This window comes from Scyliorhinus canicula, chromosome 5 (assembly GCF_902713615.1).
Source record: "Scyliorhinus canicula chromosome 5, sScyCan1.1, whole genome shotgun sequence".
Lineage (NCBI taxonomy): Eukaryota > Metazoa > Chordata > Chondrichthyes > Carcharhiniformes > Scyliorhinidae > Scyliorhinus > Scyliorhinus canicula.
In genome coordinates, this window is record NC_052150.1 from 14,313,847 (window position 1) to 14,340,553 (window position 26,707).

At 42.9% G+C, this 26,707-nt stretch overlaps 2 protein-coding genes across 6 annotated transcripts in view; one reads left to right on the top strand and one right to left on the bottom strand.

The window, feature by feature from the left end:
- The window catches only part of nphp3 (nephronophthisis 3), a 67,289-nt gene extending 47,717 nt beyond the window's left edge, over window positions 1-19,572 (bottom strand). For both annotated transcript variants that reach the window (XR_005460605.1, XM_038796616.1), the window contains exons 1-7: window positions 19,167-19,572; window positions 13,651-14,036; window positions 13,142-13,267; window positions 6,261-6,411; window positions 4,567-4,719; window positions 1,474-1,607; window positions 3-163 (exon numbers count right to left, since the gene is read on the bottom strand). Coding sequence is in view for 1 of the 2 variants with exons in the window: in XM_038796616.1 (XP_038652544.1) it covers window positions 3-163; window positions 1,474-1,607; window positions 4,567-4,719; window positions 6,261-6,411; window positions 13,142-13,267; window positions 13,651-13,971 (1,046 nt within the window). In the remaining variant the exon portion in view is untranslated. The remainder of the gene's footprint in view (window positions 1-2; window positions 164-1,473; window positions 1,608-4,566; window positions 4,720-6,260; window positions 6,412-13,141; window positions 13,268-13,650; window positions 14,037-19,166) is intronic.
- Window positions 19,573-19,890: 318 nt separating this feature from the next.
- ssr1 (signal sequence receptor, alpha) overlaps window positions 19,891-26,707 on the top strand; it is a 32,338-nt gene continuing 25,521 nt past the window's right edge. For all 4 annotated transcript variants that reach the window (XM_038796617.1, XM_038796620.1, XM_038796619.1 and 1 more), the window contains exon 1: window positions 19,891-20,130. In XM_038796617.1, coding sequence (XP_038652545.1) covers window positions 20,058-20,130 — 73 coding nt within the window. In that variant the 5' untranslated portion in view covers window positions 19,891-20,057. The remainder of the gene's footprint in view (window positions 20,131-26,707) is intronic.

A 26,707-nucleotide genomic window follows, 5' to 3' on the forward strand; every position in this document is an offset into this window, starting at 1 on the left:
ACCGAGGCAAGGTGGATCCTAGAAGGAAGAGGCACAAGGAGCTTTTCTCAATCTCTCGCCTCCTCTCTGCTAAGTATTGACTCGAACACTCCACTGGGAATTGTACTAGAAGGAAAAAGTGTCCAAGACTCTCGCATGTCATTTGCAGCTTTGGTAAGTACTCCTACCAAGAAAAAGACACCAAACATTATCATAAAAATCAAACCTTCAAACCAGAAAGAAAGTGGTCAAATTGAGCGCACTCATTTGAGGATTTGTCTAACTTTGAAATGTAATCCTCGAGTGAGGATGACTCTCACCCGGAACAAAAGCTACAGCCATTTACTCTTGCCATCATCATTGCTTTGCCTCTGGTGAATAAAACAAAAACCATCTTCTAAAGCAGTGTCTGTGACTCCAGAGGTAGGCAGGCCCTAATATTTATAGTGTGGAGGAATTGCCAATATTCTTGTGTCCTGGACACTTCTACATAAGATAGAGCAAACCTTCTGAACACACACTATAGGAAGTTTATCGATAGAACATGTTTTTTTTACTTAGTTATGGAGTAGCCACAATTTGTAAAATTTCAAGAAAGTAGTTTTGTGTGAAGATAGTTGCCAAATTGCAGTCATGATGATGACAAGGGTCCTCCTGTACCTCTCGAAGTTGTTCACAGGTGAGCCTGGACATGATGTGCCGAAAGGATATGGAAGTATAATGTTCATTGGTCCAATTGTCACTCGATTATATATTTTTTTAAACTTAAGAGACAGAAGTCTCCTGGATGTTAGAGCTGCCACTAGCTGGAAGTGCAGGTAGTAATGATCCATATCCAGTTATGAACAAAACAAAGAAAATTACAACACAGGAACAGGCCCTTCGGCCCTCCAAGCCTGCATCGACCATGTTGCCTGTCTGAAGAAAACCCCACACCCTTCTGGGGACCATATCCCTCTATTCCCATCCTATTCATGTATTTGTCAAGACGCCCCTTAAAAGTCACCACCGTATCTGCTTCCACCAGCCCCCCGGCAGCGAGTTGCAGGCTCCCACCGCCCTCTGTGTAAAAACTTGCCTCGAACATCTCCTTTAAACCTTACCCCTCATGAAGTTAGTAATATCTGCCAGGGCAGTGGCGGGTTGCTGCAAACAATCACCACACTATCAGCTTAGGGAGAGGGAAGGTTTGCTTCAATCCATTGTCACAGATGAACACTTTCTCGCCCATATATTATCCATGTACTTGCCAACATTAATCATGTGGTCTTGGCACACTCAGTTCGACAATAACACATCCATCAATTCACTAGCTGAAATCAGTGCACTCAGAACAGATCAGGGACAAAGACAATGTCTTCTTTCTCTGTAATGGTTCAGCAGTACTTTATGCTTCGCCACAGAGCCAGAAAAGAAACCTGAATAACCACCTAAATCCTTTGAGTCACTCTACAGTTAAGTTACTTAACTAATGGCGAATAATAGTTGCCTTACTTGGAAAATCAAGTCCACTTCTGGCTGTGTGTCTGCAGTATTCATAAGATAACAGCGCATTGTATTGCTCCAAAGGGTCGGAGGAAGAAACGGTGTGACCTGCAGTAGGCTAGCCACAGCTGCATCCCAGTCATCTGGCAAAGACAACAGAATTAAATAGATCATCTCTTAAACATGGAGCACACATACCACTATTCATCCACCTGGTTATAAAACAATTGTAAAAGAGAAAAAACACATTAAAATTCATGCTGCATTTTAGACTATGTTACAATTATGACATTTATGTGTATATACTATTTAGGGCTAAAGTTTTAAATTTAGGTTAAATGAAGAAAATCATGTAACCTGTTCTGAAGTCTGCCTACAGTAAGCCTAGGTGGCTTGATTGCCAGAGATAAAAGGAAGCCTTAGATTAGTTTACTAAGATGAGGATGCAAAATATTTACACTTAGAAACAATGGCAGCAATCTCTGGATTTGTACTGAGTACAATCGGAGTCTCCCAAAGTCACAGAAAGGTGTCGACGGTTGTAAACAATTGTGCTGTAAACTGTACACTTACTTCCGACATGAACGGAAGTTAGGATCAAAGATAAGCAATTAGCATTTTCTACCTCGATGCAAGATTAATGTGTTTCATGTTGCTATGGGGATGAGGGCAGATGAATCCCTTCTGAGATCAGGTAACTGGCATCCCAGCAGATCAGTGAGTATTGCATCAGTATTGTGTGGTCAGCAGAATGAAAAGGCTATTTGGCTTTGTGAGCTACGACAGTCGGATTTGGAAGAGATATGATCTTTACTCAAAGAGAATTATCCAACAGCTTTCTAAGGATTCCAGGAGATTAATCTCCAAAAGAGGCAGCATGGTGGCGGAGTGGTTAGCACTACTGCCTCACAGCGCCGATGACCCGGGTTTGATCTCGGCCCCGGGTCACTGTCCGTGTGGAGTTTGCACAGTCTCCCCGTGTCTGCTTGGGTTGTACCCCCGCAACCCAAAGATGTGCAGGGTAGATGGATTGGCCACGCTAAATTGCCCCTCAATTGGAAAAAGAATTGCGCACTCTAAATTTATTTTCAAAAGCTCTCCAAAAACAGAAGAAAGCACCTAGAGACGGTCACTCAAAACTACTACTTGGGGAAACAGGCATACCGGGATCATTGGGAGCCAGGAGCAACTGCGGACTGTTTGCTAAATGGACTATAATTCCGTGAACAGTGCGATGGGTGACAAGTATAAAAGAGGAATGCTCTTTTCTGTTGTTTAAAGTATAAGTTGCCTGCAAAAAGAAAGTGTTATGTTAACAGTTCTTTTTTTAGTCATCTGTTACAGTAAAAGTTTTAAAACATGAAATAATCTGGCTGTGTCATTTTTTTCACTCAATCGCTGAATTTCACACATCTTTAAAATAATCGTCTCCACCGAGATTAAAACTAACATACAATTTTCACAAGTCATGCTCAAATGACATAACATCATTGCAGTGTTAATGTAAGCCTACTTGTGACACTAATAAAGCTTATTATTATTAACTCTAAGTTATTTGCTATTCCAAGTATAACTGCTTTCTCCGACCTTTCTTCAAGTTAATCTGGGACTCGCTTTGACATAATTCCAAAGTTATGTTGCTTTAAAAATTAGTTATTTTACATCTTCTCAGGGCAGCACGGTGGCCTAGTGGTTAGCACAACCGCCTCACGGCGCTGAGGTCCCAGGTTCGATCCCGGCTCTGGATCACTGTCTGTGTGGAGTTTGCACATTCTCCCCGTGTCTGCGTGGGTTTCGCCCCCACAACCCAAAAATGTGCAGAGTAGGTGGATTGGCCACGCTAAATTGCCCCTTAATTGGAAAAAATAATTGGGTAATCTAAATTTATTTAAAAAAAAAAAAAAAAAACATCTTCTCTGTGCTTTACCAGATAATCAAGGATCCCTCCCACCCGGCTTACTCACTTTTCCAACTTCTTCCATCGGGCAGGAGATTCAGAAGTCTGAGAACACGGACGAACAGACTCAAAAACAGCTTCTTCCCCACTGTCACCAGACTCCTAAATGACCCTCTTATGGACTGTCCTCATTAACACTACACCCATTTCTGCTTCATCCGATGCCAATGCTTATGTAGTACATTGTATATATTGTGTTGCCCTATTATGTATTCTCATGTATTTTCTTGAATTCTGTTCAATTCCCTTTTCTTCCCAAGTACTGAATGATCTGTTGAGCTGCTTGCAGAAAAATACTTTTCACTGTACCTTGGTACACGTGACAATAAACAAATCCAATCCAATCCAATCCAATGATCTAGCATACACAAGGATCCCACCGCAGGAGGAAATTACAGATGAGAACCCCATATCCTGCTTTACCTATCAAAGCACACATGTAAACAAATACTTCACAGCACTAGCCCTTGTCCCATAATTTGCTGACAGGGTGACTGTGTGGTTTATGGTGATTTCTGTTATTTAAACATAAAATGTATAGCAACTCAGGCATGGGCAGATGTGACGTATCTTATTCTGGAAATCAATTGAAATGCAACGAACATCATGAAGTTCCTTGACTCACATGGTAGATATAAACTAAACTAACCACAGAAAGATAAATTATCCTTTTAACAACATGATAAGCATCATATTCTAGCACTGAAAACAAGGGTGAAGTCTCAATCATTCAGCTTTTAAGCATTGTTTATTTAAAAATGTCAAATGCTTGTGTTTCTTAAACTTTGCCTTTCTGATTCTTCCCTCCTCATCCATCTTTTCTTTCCCATCCCTTTATTTTTCTTTCTGCACTCATTTTGACATTAAATTTATCTTCTAATTTACAACATCTTCCCGGTCGAGCGCAGTTAATTTCACAGTGCTTCAATCTGATTGGTTAAGGAGATACAGTTATTTGCTTTGTTCACTCAAGTTACAGATTCCTAGTTCCTCTAGCTGTGCGGTCATCAGTTCACACTTTCAACATTTTGCCACGCAAATTTAAAAAGGTTTGAGATGCCCTGGCTGCTACTGAAAATTGCAGACCAATATATTTAAATGCTAAGAAATAAATATTATCTCAGCACTAGCAACGAATAGTGTACCTCGATTGACATTGGCAAAAGGTCCTTCCACGTCTATTGAACTTTGTGCAAACTCTGGACCTCGGAATGTCTGCTGAAGCTGCATCATGCTGCCCAAAGATGGCTCACTCCCCAGGACCCCACCACTCCAGTAATCACACTGAGCGCCTGTAGCTGCAAGATTCAAAGAGACATCACACTTTAAGGAGGCATAACTCATAAAACAATTGAAACATGTATTCCAATTTCAACAGAACCAAAACGAAACTTATAATGTTGCCATACTCAGTCACCAGATTAATGTCACACAGGCAGCACCAAAATGAAGTGCCTATATAATCATATCTGCACCAAAACGCAGTCCTATATTAAGGTTGTTTGTAATGAAAATTGAGGTCCCGCAGCCAATGTTTGCAAGTACTCCCCTAGATCCCTGCCACTCTGCCTAAGTATCGACTTAGCTTTTCCTCACACATCACAGGAACAGGAATCATTGAGTCCTTTGAACCTGTTCCGCATTCAATCTTATGAATCGTCAGCAACCTAACCATACTTGCCCCATTTCCCACCACCATGTTAAAATAAAACACGTTGAACGATATTCTTATTTCCTTAAGTTTCAATTTGCTAAATGCAAATCTATGTACAGGTTCAGCTGCCATTGCTTCAGTTTCCATACATGCACAAAGCTGTCATTTGTCTCTACTTCTCTGTACATTAATTCAAACCCTTCCCAACTCCTCCTTGAGTGGTGCAAGAAAAAACATCAACTGCCACCCCAACCACAAGTTTCTCTTTCATTCTGTTTCAGAGAAGAGCAAGAAATGAAATGAAAATCGCTTATTGTCACAAGTAGGCTTCAAATGAAGTTACTGTGAAAAGCCCCCCTAGTCGCCACATTCCGGCGCCTGTTCGGGGAGGCTGGTACGGGAATTGAAGCGTGCTGCTGGCCTGCCTTGGTCTGCTTTAAAAGCCCTGTGCTAAACCAGCCCCAGGCAGAGAGACAGGGAGTGGGGAGAGAGAGGATGGGAACATGCACAGAGAGAGGGGGAAGGAGGCACTAGCAGAATGAGTGGGAAAGACAGTCAGAAAGAGAGTGATACAGTTAGCAATACCAGCACAGAAAAACCAGACCATACTCAACCAGCTTGCACTTGTAAAACCCAAAACAAAACGTCTACTGTTAGACGTGATTCTGCAATCAGGCAGCACTTACTCAACAATCCTGAGTGCGCTAATAGCTACACTAACAATCAATTTAAGAAAATCAGTGAAGCTCGTAACAAGACACTTAATACTCACTGGAAGTGACATACATTCATACACAGAGACCCGTTCTTTGCAAACAAAGGGAATATGAATAAGCATTGAACTATTTTTGAATTGTCCAGGAACTTGGGAAGTCTCCAGCTCCTTGTTGCTTTATCCATGGCAATGACTTGGCCAATCAGGCTCGAACTGCCAAACAATAAGCACCCTTTTCTCCTGTAGTAGTCTGAAATTTGGTTTGTCTTGATGAGTACAAGACAAAAAATTTCGGCAACACGTTTCTCTTACCAGCAAACAAAAAATAAAAGTTTAAATTTTCCATACATTGCCACGGTCTTTGATATTGCTATATTACAAAATGGAGTGGCGAAACATATATAAATCTCTCAATTTCAGCTGTAAAAGAGAAGATGCAAAGAGATTAAACATGTGTACTACAGTCTTACCTGTGACATCAGTATGATTGTCATCTGAGTCAGAGTCTGCTGGATCAAACACTTGAATCCCCTGAGCCTGTAGTCTCTGAAGTTTGGCTTCTAGTTCCCGTTTAGCTCGCAATAGGTCTTGAATCTCCTTCTCCTTGGTTTCCCTGAAAATCTGAAATAAAACAGTGTTGCATTTATAGCAGGTACTAAAGAGATTCATACAACTTTCATTTTATAACATTAATAATGAAGGTTGCAAAAACTGCTGATGAACTAAATAATCTTACCTCTCTGAGTAAAGGTAACGAAACAGGAAGGAAGTGAAAAATATAACAATAATCACACTTCTCCACTGCTCTGCCCTGGCGATAGAACATAGAACAGTACAGCACAGAACAGGCCCTTCGGCCCTCAATGTTGCGCCGAGCCATGATCACCCTACTCAAACCCACGTATCCACCCTATACCCGTAACCCAACAACCCCCCCAACCTTACTTTTTTTTTTAGGACACTACGGGCAATTTAGCATGGCCAATCCACCTAACCCGCACATCTTTGGACTGTGGGAGGAAACCGGAGCACCCGGAGGAAACCCACGCACACGGGGGAGGACGTGCAGACTCCACACAGACAGTGACCCAGCCGGGAATCAAACCTGGGACCCTGGAGCTGTGAAGCATTTATGCTAACCACCATGCTACCCTGCTGCCCCTTTAGAATCCCTGTTGATAGCCTTACGGTCATCCACACTGCACCGTGTGTCCTTATATGCTGATAACCCCATATTATATACCACTAATCCTATTGCCAGTGTTGATGGCATAATGAATATTTTCAGCACCTTTGTTCTCTGGCTATAAAATGAACAACAAAAATGAGTGTTCCCATGCAACTCTAGTGCCAAACAAATCCTTCCCTGTCTGAAGAGCTTTGCAGTTTCATGTATCTGGTGTTGGTCTTTGCTATTTAGGTGTGAGCGTTAATGCACTCTCCTGCAACTCTTCATTAGAAGAGATTACATAGAATTTACAGTGCAGAAGGAGGCCATTCAGCCCATCGAGTCTGCACTGGCTCCTGGAAAGAGCATCCTACCCAAGGTTAACACCTCCATCCTATCCCCATAACCCAGTAACCCCACCCAACACTAAGGGCAATTTTGGACACTAAGGGCAATTTATCATGGCCAATCCACCTAACCTGCACATCTTTGGACTGTGGGAGGAAACCGGAGCACCCGGAGGAAACCCACGCACACACGGGGAGGATGTGCAGACTCCGCACAGACAGTGACCCAAGCCTGAATCGAACCTGGGACCCTGGAGCTGTGAAGCGATTGTGCTATCCACAATGCTACCGTGCTGCCCTTACAAGTCTGGTCACCAAAATTAAAGGGGATTTTCAGCGCTGGAATAGTTTATCTCTTTCCTTAGCTGACAGAATTCAATCTATAAAAATGAACATTCTGCCCAGATTCTTGTTTCTTTTCCAATATCTCCCTATTTTTCCACCAAAATCATTTTTTGTTATGGTTAATGAGCTAATATCAACATTTAACTGGGCAGGCAGGACTCCTAGAGTCCGTAGGGCGATACTCTAAAGAGGGAGATGGGTTGACGGGCAGGCTCTTCCTAATCTACTGTACTATTATTGGGTGGCCAATATTCAGAAGATTTTAATTCGGTGTCATGTTTAAGCTGGTGTTTTATGGCAGCACACTCCTGCTGCTCATCCTCTCTTCCTGCCTTAATTTGTGCCCCGCTACTCCTTTCCCCCTCTACATACACGTCAAACCCCGTTGTACTTTCTACTTTAAAAATAGCTAAATAATTTCATCAGCATTTTAAACTTTCCATTCCTTCATTATTAGGTCCAATTTGTAATAACCACTTATTCTTGCATTCCATGCTTGACCCGCCTTTTGCCTTGTGGAGGAAGCGACTCAAACGTTTTACTGATCGATTTTGTGTGTCAACTTTAGCAAGCTTGCAGCCAGATATAATTTACCGCTATTTTCAAGCCCATTTATTCACTCGCACAGTGCACCCTTTCCTCGACTACCTGCAAGTATATTGTTGGAAGCGATTTTGTCATTGCCTCAAACCAGCACTGGTTTTATTTCAAGGTTGTACAATCTCATAATATCCTCTGGACCCTCCTCTTTCCATAAGAAGATTGGGAAGTAGAGCTTGGGTTTGACCGTAGGGATGACTGGTGGGAGGAGGCCCATTTTAGGGTCAACTCCACATTCTCCTGGGCTCGGTTAAGCTAATTCAGATTAATGTTCTGCACAGAATTCACTTTGCTAAGGTCAGAATTAGTCGGTTTTTCTCCAGCACAAGCAACAAACGCAACATGTACTCACTCACCCCGGCAGACCATATCCACATGTTCTGGTTGTGCCTGAAGTGGCTGTTTTGGGGTCATCCTTCTTTGACACTCGTTAGATATTGATCTACATCCTTGTCATTTGAGAGCCATATTTGGAGTTGCATCTGCAGGGGGTCAGTTTCACTAAGACTGAGGCAGACGTCATTGCATTTGCTTCATGAATTGCCCGCAAATGGATTTTATAAACCGGAAGGCTCACAAGCTAGCCGATGTTTCAGCCTGGTTGGAAGAGTTCATGTCTTTTCTATATTTGGAGAGGATTCCGTTTGCCATAAGAGCGTCCACTGAGAATTTTTTTTTTGTAGATGGCCACCGTTTGTCTCTTTCTTTAAAGAGTTCATTACTGTTGACTTAATGTTATTTTTTTTTGTATAGTTTTTGCTTGTCTGTTTATTGGAGGGAAGTTGCATAATGGTACTGCATTGTACTTGTTTACCTGCTGTTTTGCTCTTTTGGAAATCAACAAGAATTTTATTTTTAAAATCACACTTTACTTTAAACTTGGCTTGCAAGAAAGGTTCCCAAAAAATGGCAGGTTGAAGCTTAGATATGTGAGAGGCAAAACTGTATCTTTAAATACATGTAGAAACCGAGAAAAGCAAATCTGTTTCAAATGAGGGCTACTTGGCAATCTTTTACAGATTTCATTCAATACATGAGGTGGTATATAAATAAAAATGAAGGAAATGCCACAACATTGTTTGACAGTAAATTTATCCCGTACCTGTTGCACCTCAATGCATCTTTTAAATGCTCTAAATAAAGGGAAGCAATCTGACAAAGGAAAGCTTTATTTTATTGAAGTGAAAATCGTAATCCAACATGCAGAATTTTATATAATGGAAAGAAAAATGTGCTATATTGTAGCTTTTTTTTGCTTGAAAAAGCATAAAAGAAATCACAATGATATGTCATGTCGAGTATGGTTTTTCAAACTGCTAGTCCCCACCCGTGGGTGGGTTGCAGGGGGTGCCAGGAGAGCCACGGAGCGATCGGTCGCGGTGATCTCGATCGAGGGAGAAGTGCAAAACGGCCGCAACGGCTTTTCAATTGAGAACACCGGGCGCAACTGGCTTTTAAATGCAAACGATTCAGTCTTCCCATCAGAAGCGGCGGCAGAGAGCATGCAACGCAGCCAGCACATACACTGACGACACATGCTTTTGCTGCAAAATCAGAGAGAGATTCCTCCATTTTCTAGCTGCGAGCAAGCAAGGCAACAGGACTGTGAAGAACTGAAGATGGATCGCTTTGTTATAAGGAAGTGCGGGCCAGAGACACAAAAAGGCCTGGATCTCGCAAGTAAGTCTGCTGCAGGGAGCTGCACAGGAGAGTCCACGGCAGGACAAAGCAGTGCTAGTGTGACCTGTATACAGAGCTCCTGGGCCTTTGGTGAACAGCCTAAGAAAATCTGAAATCGGGAACAAAGCAGTATAAAGATGATTTATTGAGGTATGGCTTTGTTAATTGTGCCAATGCAAATCAGAATGCAATGCCCACATGCGTTAAATTCAGTGAAGGACTGGCAAATAGTTTAACACCCTCAAAACTTCAAAGGCATTTAAAGACGGCATGCCGAGTTAGAGGACAAAAGTCTTGAATTTTTCAAAGGCTTTAGCAAGAACTTAAATTGTCAGCTGAAGTCATAGAATCATAGAATTTACAGTGCAGAAGGAGGCCATTCATCCCATTGAGTCTGCACCGGCTCTTGGAAAGAGCACCCTACCCAAGGTCAACAACTCCACCCTATCCCCATAACCCAGTAACCCCACCCAACACTAAGGGCAATTTTGGACACTAAGGGCAATTTTGGACACTAAGCTCAATTTATCAAGGCCAATCCACCTAACCTGCAAATCTTTGGACTGTGGGGGGAAACCGGAGCACCCGGAGGAAACCCACACACACACGGAGAGGATGTGCAGACTCCGCACAGACAGTGACCCAAGCCGGAATCGAACCTGGGACCCTGGAGCTGTGAAGCGATTGTGCTATCCACAATGCTACCGTGCTGCCCCTTAAGTCCTTAGCAGAAATGTAACATTGAATGACATAGCACAATTAGCCTCTTACATGTTAGCCTACCGTGTCGCCAAAGAGAAAATATTCCACACTGTAGCAGAGATTAATTCTCCCTGCAGTATTAGTAGACATGGTTCATACAGTCCATGATGAGAGGTCAACTAAAAACTGAAATGCATCCCTTGCTGAATTTGTGATATTGCTGAGAATTTAGAAGCCTAGCTTATTTTGCGTTTAAAGTCAGAAGGACAGGAGTTCTCAATACAACTGGATGAAAGTACAGACATTTCTGATTGTGCAACATTGCTAGTTAACGTTAGGCATGTTTAGCACAGGGTGGCACAGTGGTTAGTACTAATGCTCCATGGCATCGGCCCTGGGTCATCTATTGTGGAGTTTGCACATACTCCCAGTGTCTGCGTGGGTCTCACCCCGCAACCCAAAGATGTGCAGGGTAGATGGATTGGCCATGCTAAATTGTCCCTTAATTGGAAACAAAATGAATTGGGTACTTAAATTATTTTTTAAAAACATATGTTTGGCACAATGAATTTGTTGAGGATTTGCTGTGCTGCCTGACATTACCAACCAGCACGACTGGCGCAGAGATTTTGAAGCATTGAATAGTCAAGTATTTGGAAAGTGCCGGCTCGACTGGTTCATTAGAGTAATCACAAGAAATGGGGCAGCCAACATGACTGGGAAAAACTGTGGAATCGTAATAAGGTTTAAGGAGGTAGCTGGTTAGGACAGTGTTTTGAATCATTGTTTAATTCACCATGAGACATTGGCATCGAAAGGAATTCCATCCTATCTTGAAGTGGTGTCGAAAGGTATTGTGAAAGTTCTGAATTTCATTAAACGCAGCGCACTCAATACCAGACTTTTTGAGACTATGTTCTGATATGGGGGCCCAGCACACACATTTATTGTTCCACAAAGGTACATTGCCTGTCAAGGGGTCAGGTGCTTGTCAGAGTTAACGAACTGAGGTATGAAATCCACGTTTTTCTCTTTGAGAAATCATCCCCTCTGGTTGATTTGTTTGGTGATTAAACTTGGATGCTAACTATGTCTTACCTCGCAGCCATCTTTTCAATTCGAAAGGAACTGAACCTCAAATTGCAAAGGAAGGATGATGATTGCTTTCGGCACTCTGAAGAAATAGATGCTTTTCAAAAGTCATTGAAAGTTTGGCATGTGCGAGTACAAAGCCAGAACTACATGTTCCCCACACTACTACGACACACCAAAGAAAACGGTGTTAGTTAGGGAACTGTCAATAGACTGGCAAGCCTGATTCAGTCACACTTGGCTTTGCTGATCAACGGTTTTTGTTGCTACTTTCCAGAGGAGATTCAGATTTTGAAAAAGAGGTGGGTGAAAAATCCTTTTGGATTAATTAACTTGCAGCTGACTCCAAATGAAGAGACTGAACTTCTGCGCCTCACCTGTGACAGTACATTAAAAACACGGCACAAGTCTATGTTTCTGTCAGCATTCTAGAGTACCGTCTCTGAGGGGTATCCAGTGCTGAATAAAACAAGCATTCTGTTGCTTTTGCCATTCACAACAACCTACATGTGTGAGATTGGATTTTCCATCCTCACAAAAGGTGAAGACAGCACAAACGAACCAGCAGAACTCTGCACTTGATATGCACATTACCCTCTCCTCCTGTGAACCTGACTGGAGTGAGATTGTGGGGACCAAGCAGGCTCACCGGTCACATAAAGGTAAGCGGAAATGGTGGGCCATGCGAAGGTCAGCCAGCCTGGGTCCCAACAGTCAGCTGGCCTGGGTCCCGGGGGAAAAAAACTTTGAAACACACTGATGTAGAGGGCACAGCAGCCCAATTTATGCACAGCAAGTTCCCACCAACAGCAATATCATAATTATCAGATTATCTGTTTTGATGATACTGATTTAGGGATAAATAGCAGCCAGGGCACAAAGGATAAGTTCTCTGCTCTTCTTTAAAACAGATCTTTAACATGCAATTGGGAAGGCAGACGGGTGCAACTTTTCATCCAATAGATGCCGTCAGTTCCCCCTCATTGCAGTACTGGCTTATCAACTTTTATTTTTATGCTCAAGTGCAACTTGAATGCACAACTTCATGACTTCCAGACAAGAATGATCCCAATGTGTTGGCAAACAAGAGTTACTCCAAAAGTGAGATGCAGATGGGCCAACCTTGCTTTAGAATGACAGTTTTGTGCCACTGGTAAACACCTTATGGCGCTCCCTACAGTGCCCCACCTCAAATCGTGCAGCCAAGGCATTGAAACAGGCTGCCTGAGACAGATCACACCAACAACATGATCGAAAGAGCTTTCTGAATGTAATTGTGTAAATTCAACAATGTTATTTTTACTGCATATTGAAGAATTTAGATGTGTTGTTGAATCAGCAACCTTTTTATTTCCATCTTTACTGACTTCCAAAAATGTCCTCAAAGGCCTGGTGCTTGTTGGCTGCAATTGATTACCTTAAACTGCCTTTTTACTTTATCCCTGTCATGTTCAAACGTAGCAGCTCTCTCCATGGCCTGGTATTTTGCCTCAAGGGCACTTTCCTTTTCTCGAAGTATCTTCTGGTAGGTTTTCTGGAGAGCCTGTAGAATACAGCATCACATGGATTAAAAGATCTTTTTTCCTTCTACATGGTGAGGGGTGGACTTGCCATTTTCGATTTTAAACAATACACATGATTTGTTCCGAAGGTTTCATGTTGTTCTCGAAGTGAAAATAAATGAGAATTGAAAACATGCATAAAGGATCGTGTACAATGCAGGTTTAACATCATAAGAAAACAGAATAGCATATGAACCAAGCACGGGGATCTTAATACAAAATCAAAGTACTGCAGATGCTGGAAATCGGAAATAAAAACCTAAAATGTTGGAAACAATCAGCAAGTCGGGCAGCATTTATGGAGAAGCACAGTTAACATTTCAGGCCAATGATCTTTCATATCTTTCAACGATTAAGTTCTCACCTGAAGCTCTGCCCTCAACCTTTTGTTTTCCTTGTCCAGTTTCGTTTCCTTTTTCTGCATGGAGGCAATCTCATTATTTTTACTGACGCGAAAGATTTCATATTCTTTCTTCAGTCGCTCGTATTCTGCAGTATATTCAAGGTCAACTGAAGCTGTTGATTTAAAGCTTGCCCCAATTACACGTGGGCCCCGTCTAAAGGAGCTACGCAACAGTCTGGCCTTGGGTTTGACTTCCACTGGAATCTCGCAAGCCTCCCCTCCACCACCATCCGTGTCCTCAATTACTTCACTTGCGCCAATCAGCGAAGATGCCGTTCCCATCTTGCAAATGGGTTTGGACTCGTTTAGCCCATAGTCCCTTCACAGCTACGGCTGAGAATTCATTTCTGTAAATAAATGATATAAATAGCAACAAAAATAAAACTGGTTCAAATTATTTAAGTTAAAATGCTGGATCCCAAAAATTTCAAAGAGCTTTGCTACTCAGAAAAATCAGGCTCCAAATGTTGGAAACTTCCACCTCCAAGCATTTGAATCAAGCAAAGGAAATAACACTGCAAACAATGAAAAATGTATTTGCACACTGCAGTTAGAATATTGCACCCAGCTTTCCCTCGCCTTACTCCAAGGAGAAGGTCAAGATCATGTAGGGGATACAAAAGCAATTCACCAGGGATAAGAGGCTGTGAGCAGAGATTAGAGAAACTGAAACTTTTCCATTCCAAGAGAAGGCGAGAGAAAAATGATAAATATGTTCAGCGTTTTGAAGTTTTCATAAGATAAACAAGGGGAGAAAGACCAGATTAGACCCCAATTTATATCCGGTAACTGGACGAGACCCTAACAATTTTTCAATTTGTAAACTGTGAGGAAAGGATACTTCGCTCCAGGAGTGATTCCACTGACAAATAGGGATCTTTTATATTAAAACAAACTTTAGTATTAACACAAGATTAACCCCATTAACTTCCAAGGAATAAATAACAATTCTAAAACAAAATAAGAAAAGTCTTTCAGTTTACTTTCCCATCTACTTCTAAAATGTCAATTAAGCAAAATCCACACACGCTGGGCAAATGCCACATATAATACTCAGTCGCTTACAGATTATTCAAAAGTCGTTGGGAGAAGCTTTCAGAAGTCGCTCTGAGAAACACAACTCCTTTCTTCAGAATCCAGAGCAGAAGTCTAAAAATGGAACTAAAACCTGACACAGGGCGGCCATTGCCGCCCTTCAAACGAGAGGAAATTTGGCTGTGTGCAGTCTTTGATAGAAACACCTAATTCCTAAAATGCAGGAGGCCATTCAGTCCATCGAGTCTGCACTGACCCTCTGAAAGAGCACCCTATCTAGGCCCGCTCATCCCCCCCTTCCTATCTCTGTAACCCCACCTAACCGGCACATTCCTGGACATTAATGGGCATGGTCAATCCACCTAACCTGCACTTATTGGAACCATGGGAGGAAACCGGAGCAACCGGAGGAAACCTACGCAGACACAGGGAGAAAGTACAAGCTCCAGACAGTCCCAAGGACAGAATTGAACCCGAGTCCCTGACGCTGTGAAACAGCAGTGCTAACCACTATGCCACAGCAGTGCTAATCACTGTGCCGCCATAAACTGGTGTTTGAAATTATTCCAGTTAACATCACCTTTACCCGATGTCCTGAATTGGTTTGGAGTCTGCAAACCCTCCATGAAGCTTTGACAGGGCAGTTTTTTCGACGCTACTGGCTTCCACGAGGTCGTTGTGATCGGAGCCTAGTTTAGTTTCTTTTCCGATCTTCGCACGTTTTTTCTTTCTCTCTCTAACCCTTTCTATACTACCTTAGGAACTACTCCTGGAACCATATGATGTTCTTTGTTTGGATGTCTTGAATGCGTTGAACAAAGAACATCAAGCTATGTAAATTAACAGAGCTGATTTATTAACACTACTTAAACTAGATTTGAACGTATTCCTAAGTAAAGGGTTGCTAAAATAAACTATGCTATGACTATCTCTATAGAACCCTCAATTACACAACTACTCCCTCTCATGCCTAAACACCTTCTCCCCAAATCAAGGGTTATCACATGATATATATGTGACTGCTCTTGATCATCATCTGGTGGTAAGATGTACGTGAAATTGTTAATCCTTCATCTCCCATACAATATCCATATTGTTACACTAACCACTAAGCCAATGTCACAGCAGACTCTTCTGAGTGTGTTCTCAGTCCTTAATAAAACAATGTCCATCACCTGTGTATCTTTAACAGCATAATCAACCAACCATGAAGATATTCTATCAAACCTTCACAATCGTATAAATGGGAAAATCTGTACAATTTTTCAGTCACCTTTATTATTATGATTATTCATGAGGCCATATCAGACAAAGTTCCAGACAAACTTCTCTTTACAAGATACAGAGTTGTGCATATTCAGTTGTGTCTCAGTTGCTTGACCAGATCATAAAACGACACCTTGCGATGACCTACAACATTGTAATGCCTGGGTCTTAAAACAACTATTGACTGTAAAAGATAAACCTTCCCAGATCAGCCTGATAAGAAACTGTTTACTCTGTACCAGCCACATCAAAGTCCTCTAGAAAATCTAAAATCATCTGTACACCCTTGAGAAGGTTATGGAACAGCTCAACCTTGGGAGTGAAGAAATACGAGCTCAGACCAGATACAAATTATTGCCTCCCACATGTGAGTGTATATATCATAGATGCATCCATACCTATATTAAAAAGCCTTTATCTAAAAAAAAGCCTTTATCTGAGAACACTTGCCCTCTGGACCATTTAAATTTCTGTTGTCAGGATTTTGCCCATTTTCCCTATTATACAGAAGTGACGAATAAGGACAGGGAATCTAATGTAAGGGTATTTAGGGCCTATGCTTGAGGTGGGATATGTTATTGCGGGGTGTCGGTATTTGTTGGATCTCTTTTGTTTAAAATGTTACAATTATAAATGCCTTAATAAAATATTTTCTAAAAAATAAGTATCCTTTATGTAATGCCAGCTAATTACTTCATCTATTTCGGGAGATAGAAAAGATGAATGTGAAACAGATTCTAATCTCCTAACTATGGGGAGAGCAGAAAGCACACAGAGAAAAAGGCAGAACAGAGGTTTATTTTCTCATTTGATTTTACTCGTTTTTAAAAAGCATAAGTTTATTTTTTAACGTATAGGAGAATTGGTGAAAAAACGGCCTGAGGGCTGTCATCATTTGCCCATGGACGGGGCAAAAGATTCTGGAGGCAACAAAAGCATGGATGAAGATTTCAGCATCTGGTGGGGCAGAGCATGATAATATTACAGAGGTGGAATTAGGCAGTCTTAACAATGGAAGGATATTGTGAAAAATAAATTGAAGATCAAGGTCATGAACATTTTGGTTTCGCATGAGGTCGCAGCCAGGAAGGAAGAAAGAATCGGAGACAAGTGACAGAAAACTGCAGGTGATTGAGATCTGGATGTTGGACAAATAGGCTAATGTCAAAGAGGCAGTGGAGGGGTTGAGAAAGGTGGGGTGAGGTAGAACTGGTTTTCATTGGTGCCTATGTGGAAACTGATGCCATGTCTTTGGATGGTGTCATCAAGGTGCAGCATGTAATTGAGAAAACGGAGAGGGCCAAAAAGATAGATTCTGGAGACAGGAAAACTGTTATAAGAAATTCTCTGGCTATGTCCATGTGGGCAAGACAGAACCAGTGAGTGCAGTCCCACTCAGTTTGAAACTGGAGGCGGCAAGCTGGAAGAAGATGGTATGGCTGAAGTTATCAATGTCTGAAGGACTGTCATGAAGTTAGAGGAAGAAGATGTCATTTGCGGCTTGGATTAGGGCTGCTTCAGGGCTTTGACAGGATAGAAGGTTAATTGGAAAAGTTCAAACATGGAGCTGAGGGAAAGATTGGAAATGATTTTGAAGACAACAGCACATTCAAAGGCTTACAACTGAAGGGAGTTAAATGAGGACAGAGAGGGAGGCAAAAATATATGGATCGAGGGTTAGGAGGAAAGCCTGAGAGAGCGACCAGTGAAAAATTCATCCTGTAATCCTGAAAGGAAAGAAAAATACAGAACATAATAGAAGAGACAGAGAGACAAGAGAAAAGGCAGAGAGAGAATAGGAGTAAGCCACTTGGTCCCATGAGCCTGCAACACCATTTAATAAGATCATGGGTGATCTACCTGAACAGCACATTCTCACGCAATTCCAATTTCCCACAAGTGCTTAGGAATCTATTTATCTCTTAATCGAATATATACTCAATGACTGAGCATTCACAACTCTCTGAGGTGGAGAGTTGCAAGAGGGGGCTTGACAGCGTAGATGGTGAGATGTTTTCATTATAAGACCATAAGAGACCACAAGACATAGAAGCAGAATTAGGCCACTCGGCCCATCGAGTCTGCTCCGCCATTCAATCATGGTTGATATTTTTCTCATCCCTATTTTCCTGCCTTCTCCCCATAACCCCTGATCCTCTTATTGATCAAAAACCTATCTATCTCTGTCTTAAAGACACTCAATGATTTGGCCTCCACAGCCTTCTGCGGCAAAGAGTTCCACAGATTCACCACCCTCTGGCCGAAGAAATTCCTCCTCATCACTGTTTTAAAGGATCGTCCCTTTAGACTGAGATTGTGTCCTCTGCTTCTAGTTTTTCCTACAAGTGGAAACATCCTCTCCACGTCTACGCTATCCAGGCCTCGCAGTATCCTGTAACTTTCAATAAGATCCCCTCATCTGTCTAAACTCCAATGAGTACAGTCGCAGTCTTCAACTGTTCCCCACACAACAAGTGGGAGAGTCTCAAACAAGGAGACATAGCTACTAGATAAAGGGCCAATCATTTAAAACGGAGATGCGTAGAAACTTATTCTCGCAGAACTCTCTGCCCCGGAGGGTGGTGGAGGCTGAATCATTAGAAGTATTTAAAGTGGAGGTGGATAAATAGAAAGTGGGCAGCATATTCAAAGACCCTACCCAGCCGAGTTATTCTCTCTTCCAAACTCTTCCATCGGGCAGCAGATATAAAAGTTTGAGAACACACACCAATTTATTCAAAAACAGCTTCTTCTCTGCTGTTACCAGACTCCTGAATGGCCCTCTTCTGAACTGAACTTTCTACGCATCTTCTCGACAGTTGTAGCACTAAATTCCGTATACTGCACCCGATGTCCATGTTTACACAATACTTTTCACTGTACTTCAGTACACGTGACAATGAATGTAAATATTTGATAAACTGAGGAATAGAGGGATATGGGGAAATGGCACAGAAATGGAGTTGAGGCCGGCATAGATCAGCCATGATCGTTTTGAATGGCGGGGTAGGTTTGAAGGGTATTCGAGAGAATTACAAAGATTCACATCTTGAGTGAAGACATTTCTCATTCAGGTCTTATTTGGCCGACTCCTTACTTACCCTGACCTTAGGTTATAGTCAGTAAATCCCAGGTGGTAACAAGACTGGCAAGAGAGGGAATGTGGTCTGACTTACCCCGTGTAACATCACTGCTAACTGTCCATGTCTCTGATGCACCGACTGTCAGTCATCAGCAGCGACTCATCGCACTTTCTTGGGGGCTGGGTGGACGTCCATCACTCTGGGGACACCTTACAGAGCAATAAGATAAGATAGACCTAAAGGAGCTTAACCCGCAAATAACTGTGATGCTGCTGCTGCCGAATAGCCAGGGCATTGCCTACACCGTGCAACCCATGAACCAGATGGGAAGAGCAGCGTCAGTGAGGCCTTCCTCAGACCTGGAGTGGTGAAGGGAGAGAGTGGGGGGGTGAGATGTGGTGTTTAAAGTGGCGGTGGCTCTGGGAGGGTCAGAAGAGGCCCCTCAGCACACACTCCGCCATCTTGCCCCCACCGCTGCCCCTGGTTACGCAGATAGCGTCACCACGTCGCACGCATGTGTACGGCGTCAACGTCAGACGCATGGCCTCATCACCCGCAATACGTCAGACGCAGGCTCCTCTCCAGTGTCCCTCCGACCGACTCGCCCCATTGCGATTAGGGGGGCGGGGCCTGGGGATGTGGTCGGACGGGGCTGGAGTGAGGGGGCGGGGCTGGAGTGAGGGGGCGGGGCTTCAGCGGCCAATTCCCGACCACCTGACAACTTCCATCCCCCCCCCCGTTTCATTTTTCCAAAAACGATACCGATTTCTGTTATTTGTCTCCTCGCCCAGCCTTTGCTCATGCAACTGAAAAATATCGGTATATTTTTGTTTAAACCGCGCTCGGTGGAGCCGTTGACCTTGGGGGGCGGGTCTGACCTTTGCCCCCCCTCCCCGCTGGGTGCCCGGATGGAGAGAGACGCCATTCGGAACGGCAGAGAACACAGACGGAGCTGCTTCCCCGCTCACACACACATACAGCGCCATGGGCAGGCTCCCTAACCTCCTCCTATTACTGCTGCTGGCCTTCCCCCTCAACCTGGTGCAGCAGGGCCCGGGTAAGAGAATTGTGGTGTGCTCGGCGGGGGTGAGTGAGTGTGGGGGAGGGGAGGCTGCTGACCTGGCGCCTCATTAACTGGCTCCATTTTAACCCCCCCGGCGGTGCAGCCCACCCTGAGCTGGGGGGGCAGCAGGGCACGCCGAGGCCCAGGCTGTGTTTGAAGTGTGTGAGGGTGGGTTATTGGTGGAGGTGGGGGGTGTGGGGGTGTGACTGGGCCTCTCGGCTGCCGCCAGCTTCGAGCTGACGTGTCAGTCAGTTGGGCCTCCCTGGCTCCAGTGTTGATTGCAGGAGCCGGCCTCCTGCACTGTCACCTCCAGCTCCTTGCTGAGCTTCAATGAACAGTCGCCCAGATTCTCTGCACAGCTATTGTCACATATATTAGTATACAGTGAAAAGTATTGTTTCTTGCATGCTGTGCAAACAATGCATACTGTACACAGGGAAGGAGAGACAGCAGAATATAATAATAAGTCTTACAACACCAGGTTAAAGTCCAACATGTTTGTTTCAAACACGAGTTTTTGGAGCACTGCTCCTTCCTCAGGTGAATGAAGAGTAATGTTCATTTGCCTGAGGAAGGAGCAGTGCTCCGAAAGCTGGTGTTTGAAACAAACATGTTGGACTTTAACCTGGTGCTGCAAGATTTCTTACTGTGCTCACCCCAGTCCAACGCTGGCATCTCCACATCATGGCAGAATATAATGTTACAGTTATAGCAAGGTGTGGAGAAAAGTTTCTTGTTCCTTCTACCGAGCCCTTTCTTTGTGCGTCCCCATGGTTTGTAATTCACCCCCCCCCCCCCCCTTTCTGACACACTCGCCCACCTTCGCCTTGTCAATTTGCAGAAAAGTTTAAATTCAAACCCCTGGCAGGGTGTATCAGGGGCACAGGGGTCTTGCATGGGGCTCCTTTTAAAAACAATTCCTATTTATTTGACGTTTGGATTGCGAGCCTTTTCACTGTCCGAGATCTGTCTGTAGGTTTAATATAAAAGCTGAACACGGGATGCTGGCAATCTGAAATAAAAACGGAAAATGCTGGGCAAACTCAGCAGGTTAGGGTTAGGCAGCATCTGTGGGGAGAGAAGCTGGAATTCCTTGTACATCCTCAGATTAGTTTTCAACCTTTGCTTTGTCCGGTACACACAACCTGTTATAAACATCAAACAGTTTTTAAACAATCTAAGCATTTTCACTCTCCCAAAGTAATTGTTAAATTGGAGAATTCAGATGGGTTGTGTAATTTAATGGGTGTTTTAATCCATTGATTTAGCTATCAAGTAAATTACAGCAATACATTACCTAACATGTGTGATTTTCTTGCTTTACTTGCGGTCTCTTTTTAATCATGGTGCTACTCCATATCACAGTGTAGAAGATTCCCTTCGGCCTGTGGAGTCTGCACCCACACGTGAAAAACACCTGACCTACCTAATCCCATTTACCAGCACTTGGCCCATAGCTTTGGTACTATTAATAACTGGTGAGAAAACAGTTGAGTTGACACTCTTAAAATGTGGCGGTATAACACTCAACTTTTGTGTGATAAATTGACGTTGGCTTTGTGATGCCCTCTGCCTGCTGGGTAGTCGAAAGGCAATGTTTGCCAACTTGGAGGCCTAACCAGAGTCACCAACATTACATGTGGTGACTGGCCCCATTGTCTTAGCTCCTGCTCCCTTCTTTTGCCTGTTTGTAGTGTTCATTATAGTTGCCAATGTAGTTCTGACACACTTGAGATTTATACGATAGTTTTGGGACTGTATTTAAGGTAAATTGATGGGGATCATGTGACTGTTCTGAAGTCTGCCTGACAGCTAGAAGCCCAGATTGTTTTACTGGGGAGGTTCAAAAGAGGCCCAGATTGTTTTACTGGGAAGAAGATGCAAGGTGTTGATGCTCGGAGATGATGGGAGCAACATGTATGCTAACTGTGGATAGACAGGGAGTCTCATAAGTCTCAGAAATGTGTTGCGAATGTTAGATTGTAAACAGCTATGCTTTTGTCGTTTAGTTAAGTTGAGCTCTGAAGGATAGCTCATCGGTGTTTTGTACCTGGATACAGGGCCTATGTGATTCACTTTGCCATGGAAATGGGCTTTGAGTGGGGAAGCTTTTGTAAGATATCCATGAAAAGGTCTGCCAGGATATGGGAGAACGGCTCGAGTCAGCAAGGTGCTGTTGTTCACCTTGCAGGAATGTGGGTGGGAGCACACCAAATTGAATACCAAATTTGTGAGGAGTTGAAACAAGGCTGAAATATTCGCCTAGTTTTTCTTTATTTTTTCATGAAAGTGTGGACAGGTTAACATTTGCTGAACCCTAATTGCCCATCAACTGGTTGGCTTGCTGGGCCACTTCAGAAGGCAGCCAAAAGGCAACTACATTGCTGTGAATTTGGGATCCTGTTGGTGGGACCAGGTAAACGCGTCAAATGTCCTTCCCTCGGGACATTAATGAACCGGATGAGTTTTTACAAGAGTCAATGGTTTTGTGGCCACCGTTACTGAGCCTAGTTTTATATTCCAGATTTATTACATTATAATTTATTGTCCTGGTGGGATTTGAACCCTTGTACCCAGAGCATTCGCCTGGGCCAGATAGTTCTGAGATTTAATATTCCTAGGCGGAGAAAGAAAAGGAACAAATAAACCCACAAGAGCTAGGAATCACTATAGACTGGTTTTGTGAAAATTGAATGTCTTTTGAAACGGACAGTGTGATTTACATCTGATGGTATGATTTTTGGTTGTGTTAACAGTCTGTAGTTTAAAGTATAGTTGCCAACAAAAAGTAGTGTTTAGTCAATAGTGCTTCTAGTCTGTTTCTTAGAGTGAGCAAAACACATGAATTCTTGGGTCATCCGTTCAGCTACTAGCTGGAGGTCCAAATCTTAGTTTTCAGTATCTATGGGGATCACAATTCTCCACCTGCCCTTCTCTGAAGCACTTGCTTGAGGTTTGTTCTTGCCTCCGCATTTTCAGTTGAGTGCACCTCTATTAATGCTTTCTATTTGCTTCTCAACACTTTGTCTCTTGACTCCCCATGGTACTCCTCATCGTTATGTTTCCCTCCATTGGTATCATCTGGAGGTATGTATCACGCAATGGCAATGGTACCAGATCCTATTTCTCAACTACTTACCTGCTATTGGACCGATTATTCTGTACTCAGTTTTGAACGCACTATAGCTCCACCAGCGCATTGTTGGGAAAGCCGAAGCCATCATTTACAGCCCCAGCCGCTGACCTCAGCACCTCCCCAATCAGTATCCGGGATTTAGAGACAGTTTATAATCTTGGTTTCCCTGTTTTATTGGTAACTTGGGCTTCACCTTCAACTTAGGACTGAGTTTAGGAGGGACTTCTTCACCCAAAGGGTTGTGAATCTATGGAATTCCTTGCCCAGTGAAGCAGTAGAGGCTCCTTCATTGAATGTTTTTAAGATAAAGATAGATAGTTTTTTTGAAGAATAAAGGGATTAAGGTTATGGTGTTCGGGCCGGAAAGTGGAGCTGAGTCCACAAAAGATCAGCCATGATCTCATTGAATGGTGCAGCAGGCTCAAGGGGCCAGATGGCTGACTTCTGCTCCTAGTTCTTATGTTCAGGTCCGAGATCCTGCTCCATCACATGGCCTATTTGCTGCCACCTCTACATTTACTCCACATGTCCCAGCTCAGCTTCTTCATTGTTGAAACCCCGTACATTCTTTATCATCTCCAGCCTTGACTAATTTGCCATTTGCAGACCTTCCATCCTCAAAATAAGGTGCATATAAACTCGTCATGTCCTATCCTCCAAAGCACTGTTTGCCCATCATCTATACTGGCTCCCCATTTCACATCTTTGCTTTTGTCTTTAAACCTTACCATAGCTCTGTTCCACTTCGCTGCCGCAATTTATTCCAGATTTAAATCTAATCTTCCCTCCTCTCTTTCCCTGCTTCAACCTTTTGCACATCGTGCCCTTCACCCCTCCAGTTGCGGCAGAGCTTTTGGATTCTTCTCTCCGGAATTTCACTTGGGAGTTCCCCTTCCCTTTAACCTCTAATCACTTTAAAATCATCGGTAAAATTGAACTCTCTTCAAGCTTTTAGCCACAGTGCTAATAATTCCACAGCCTGGCTTGGCATCCACACCCTTGGAGATATTTCTTTATCAAAGGTGTTGCCTAAATGTGAGTTGTTATCCAAAACAGAGGTACCAGCCAACAATTTCCAACAGTAATTGTGCTGTTAAGCAGAAGTTCAAGTGTTCCACAAGGAAGAAACTCTGATGCTGGTCATGTGAAATGAAAATCAAAATTGCAGTAATACTAAGTCGTCAGTCAGTGTCATTAAAGAGTGCTTGGTACACCTACCTTCAGTTGTAATGAAGAATGTTGAGTCAGTCATTGCAGCACAGAATGAGGCCATTCAGCCCATCGAGCCTGCTCTACCATTCAATATGATCATGACTGATCATCCACTTCTGTGCCTTTTTCCCCACACTATCCCTTTGCCACTAGTACTTCGAAATCTATCGCTCTGCTTTGTACATACTTGAAAAGTTGACCTTCCTCATCCCTCTGAGTAAAATAATTTCTCCTCCTCAGCCCTAAATAGCTGTCCCGTTATGTATCCTGGTTCTAGATTCCTCAACCAGGGAAAACATCTTGGCTGTGTCTACCCTGTCTATCTGTTTAAGAATTTTGTAGATTTCACTGAGATCATTCTCTCATCCTTGCAGCTCTAAGGAACATAGGCCCAGTTTCCCCAACCTGACAGTCCTGCCACCCTGGGATCATGTCAGATGCACCTTGGTTGCGTATTCTCTATAGCAATAATATCCTTCCTTGGGTAAGGGGACCAAATCTGCGCACGCTACTCCAGGTGCAGTCTAACAAAGGTTCTCCACACCAGAGGAAACACTCCATGCAAATCCATCATGGCTTATATTTTAAAAACCTCTTTTAAACCTTGACTGTCCCTGAAGTACTGAACTCATTCTGGTCTCTCAACTGTCTCCTTGTCCTTAGTTTTTAATCTTTGATAGCTTAGCAAATCGACATTATCCCTGACATTAGTATGCTTTTTATGATGGCTTGTCCGTAAACCAGATATTGCTCTGTGATCTAATATTAAGATATTAATCATTGTCTCTTTGTCCTTTAACCCAGTTGGTGGGGACAGTCTGAGGGGCTCTTCTTCAAAATCCTCAATCCTGTTGAATTTTCCTTTATTTGTTTTCCCTCGCATTTTCGAGTTACTTACACAAGCTCGAGACTTTTTCATTTGCACCATTCAGCATCTTTGTATTGTATATATATTTGCACTCCTGTTGTACCTCCTAAGAGGCATAACCTCAGCAGGTAAACTTTAGATTTATTAAATTCAAGAAATCTTATTCAAAAATTAGTTGAAAACTGGCCAGAAATTAAAACTCCAGTACAAGCTTCATTTAGAATGTCCTCCGCAGACATTCAGGAAGAAAGCTGAGAGCACCAGCATTATTATGTTGCTGCTCTCGAACAAGCTTCTGCATAAAGAGCGGAAGAAATTGAGAAAAAGTGTTTCTATTTGACATAGGTTGGTGTTTTTCGCAGTAACATTTCATGGGCATGATGGCCCATTTTGTCGCATTTCGATCGGGATTTTGCAGAACAGAAAGTCATGAGCCATTCGCCCTAGGTTGCTTGATCTTTCGCCCCAACCACCTTCATCTTCACCATTGCATGTTTTCTCTCTTTGTATTTCTGTCTGAAAATTTCCAACTGCTTTTGAGAAAATGTATAATTGTTTTTCAATCATTGATAATTCACTAAGGAGCCAGTGATTTACTCGAGCTCATTTCAGGTGTCCAAATTTGTCTTGAAGGTGTTTATTCATGAATCCAAAGCTGAGATTTGAAAACTGCACAGTCACAGGCCATTTTTAGAATATTGTGTGCAAGTTGAGGCACGCTGCCTTCCTTCCAAATGAGCATGACGTAAGAGGTTTATAAGCTAGCAGTCAGGATATTTCTATTTCTTAGCAGAGACTCTAGATTGTATTGAGAGGCTCATGGGAACTGAGCTCTTCTATTGGAGAATAGGCTGCGAGGAGATGATTTCACTTTTTGGAGGAGTGGTTATCTTTACCAAGTTCTTTGTGCAAGATGACATTTTTGTGATCTAATTTCTGGTAGGGTATTATAGTGCTGGATTTTTTTTTTAAGTTTCTAAATTCTCCAATTCCAGTGACATTTAGACCGTGCGTCGACTGAACTGCCCTCTGCCAGGGAAGGAAACCTGACCGTGGACTTGCTAAATACCGGGGCAGGTTTGGGCAATAACTCTCTCAAATGTTGCTGTCTTTTAAATTCTGCCAATTGCCACCGGATTCAAAGATTGGTTGTCTGAGCCGGTTTCATTTCTTCAAGGAGCAATTGAAAACAGATTTTGGCCCACATGTAAAGCAGCCTTGTCTGCATTAAAGCAAGCTGATTGGAAACTGCTTCACCACCGGCGAAACATACCCATACGCAATTGTATATTTTGGGTTTGAAGCGATTGTGTGATATTTAAACTCCATTCTGCATGAATTTGTCCAGTTTTGCA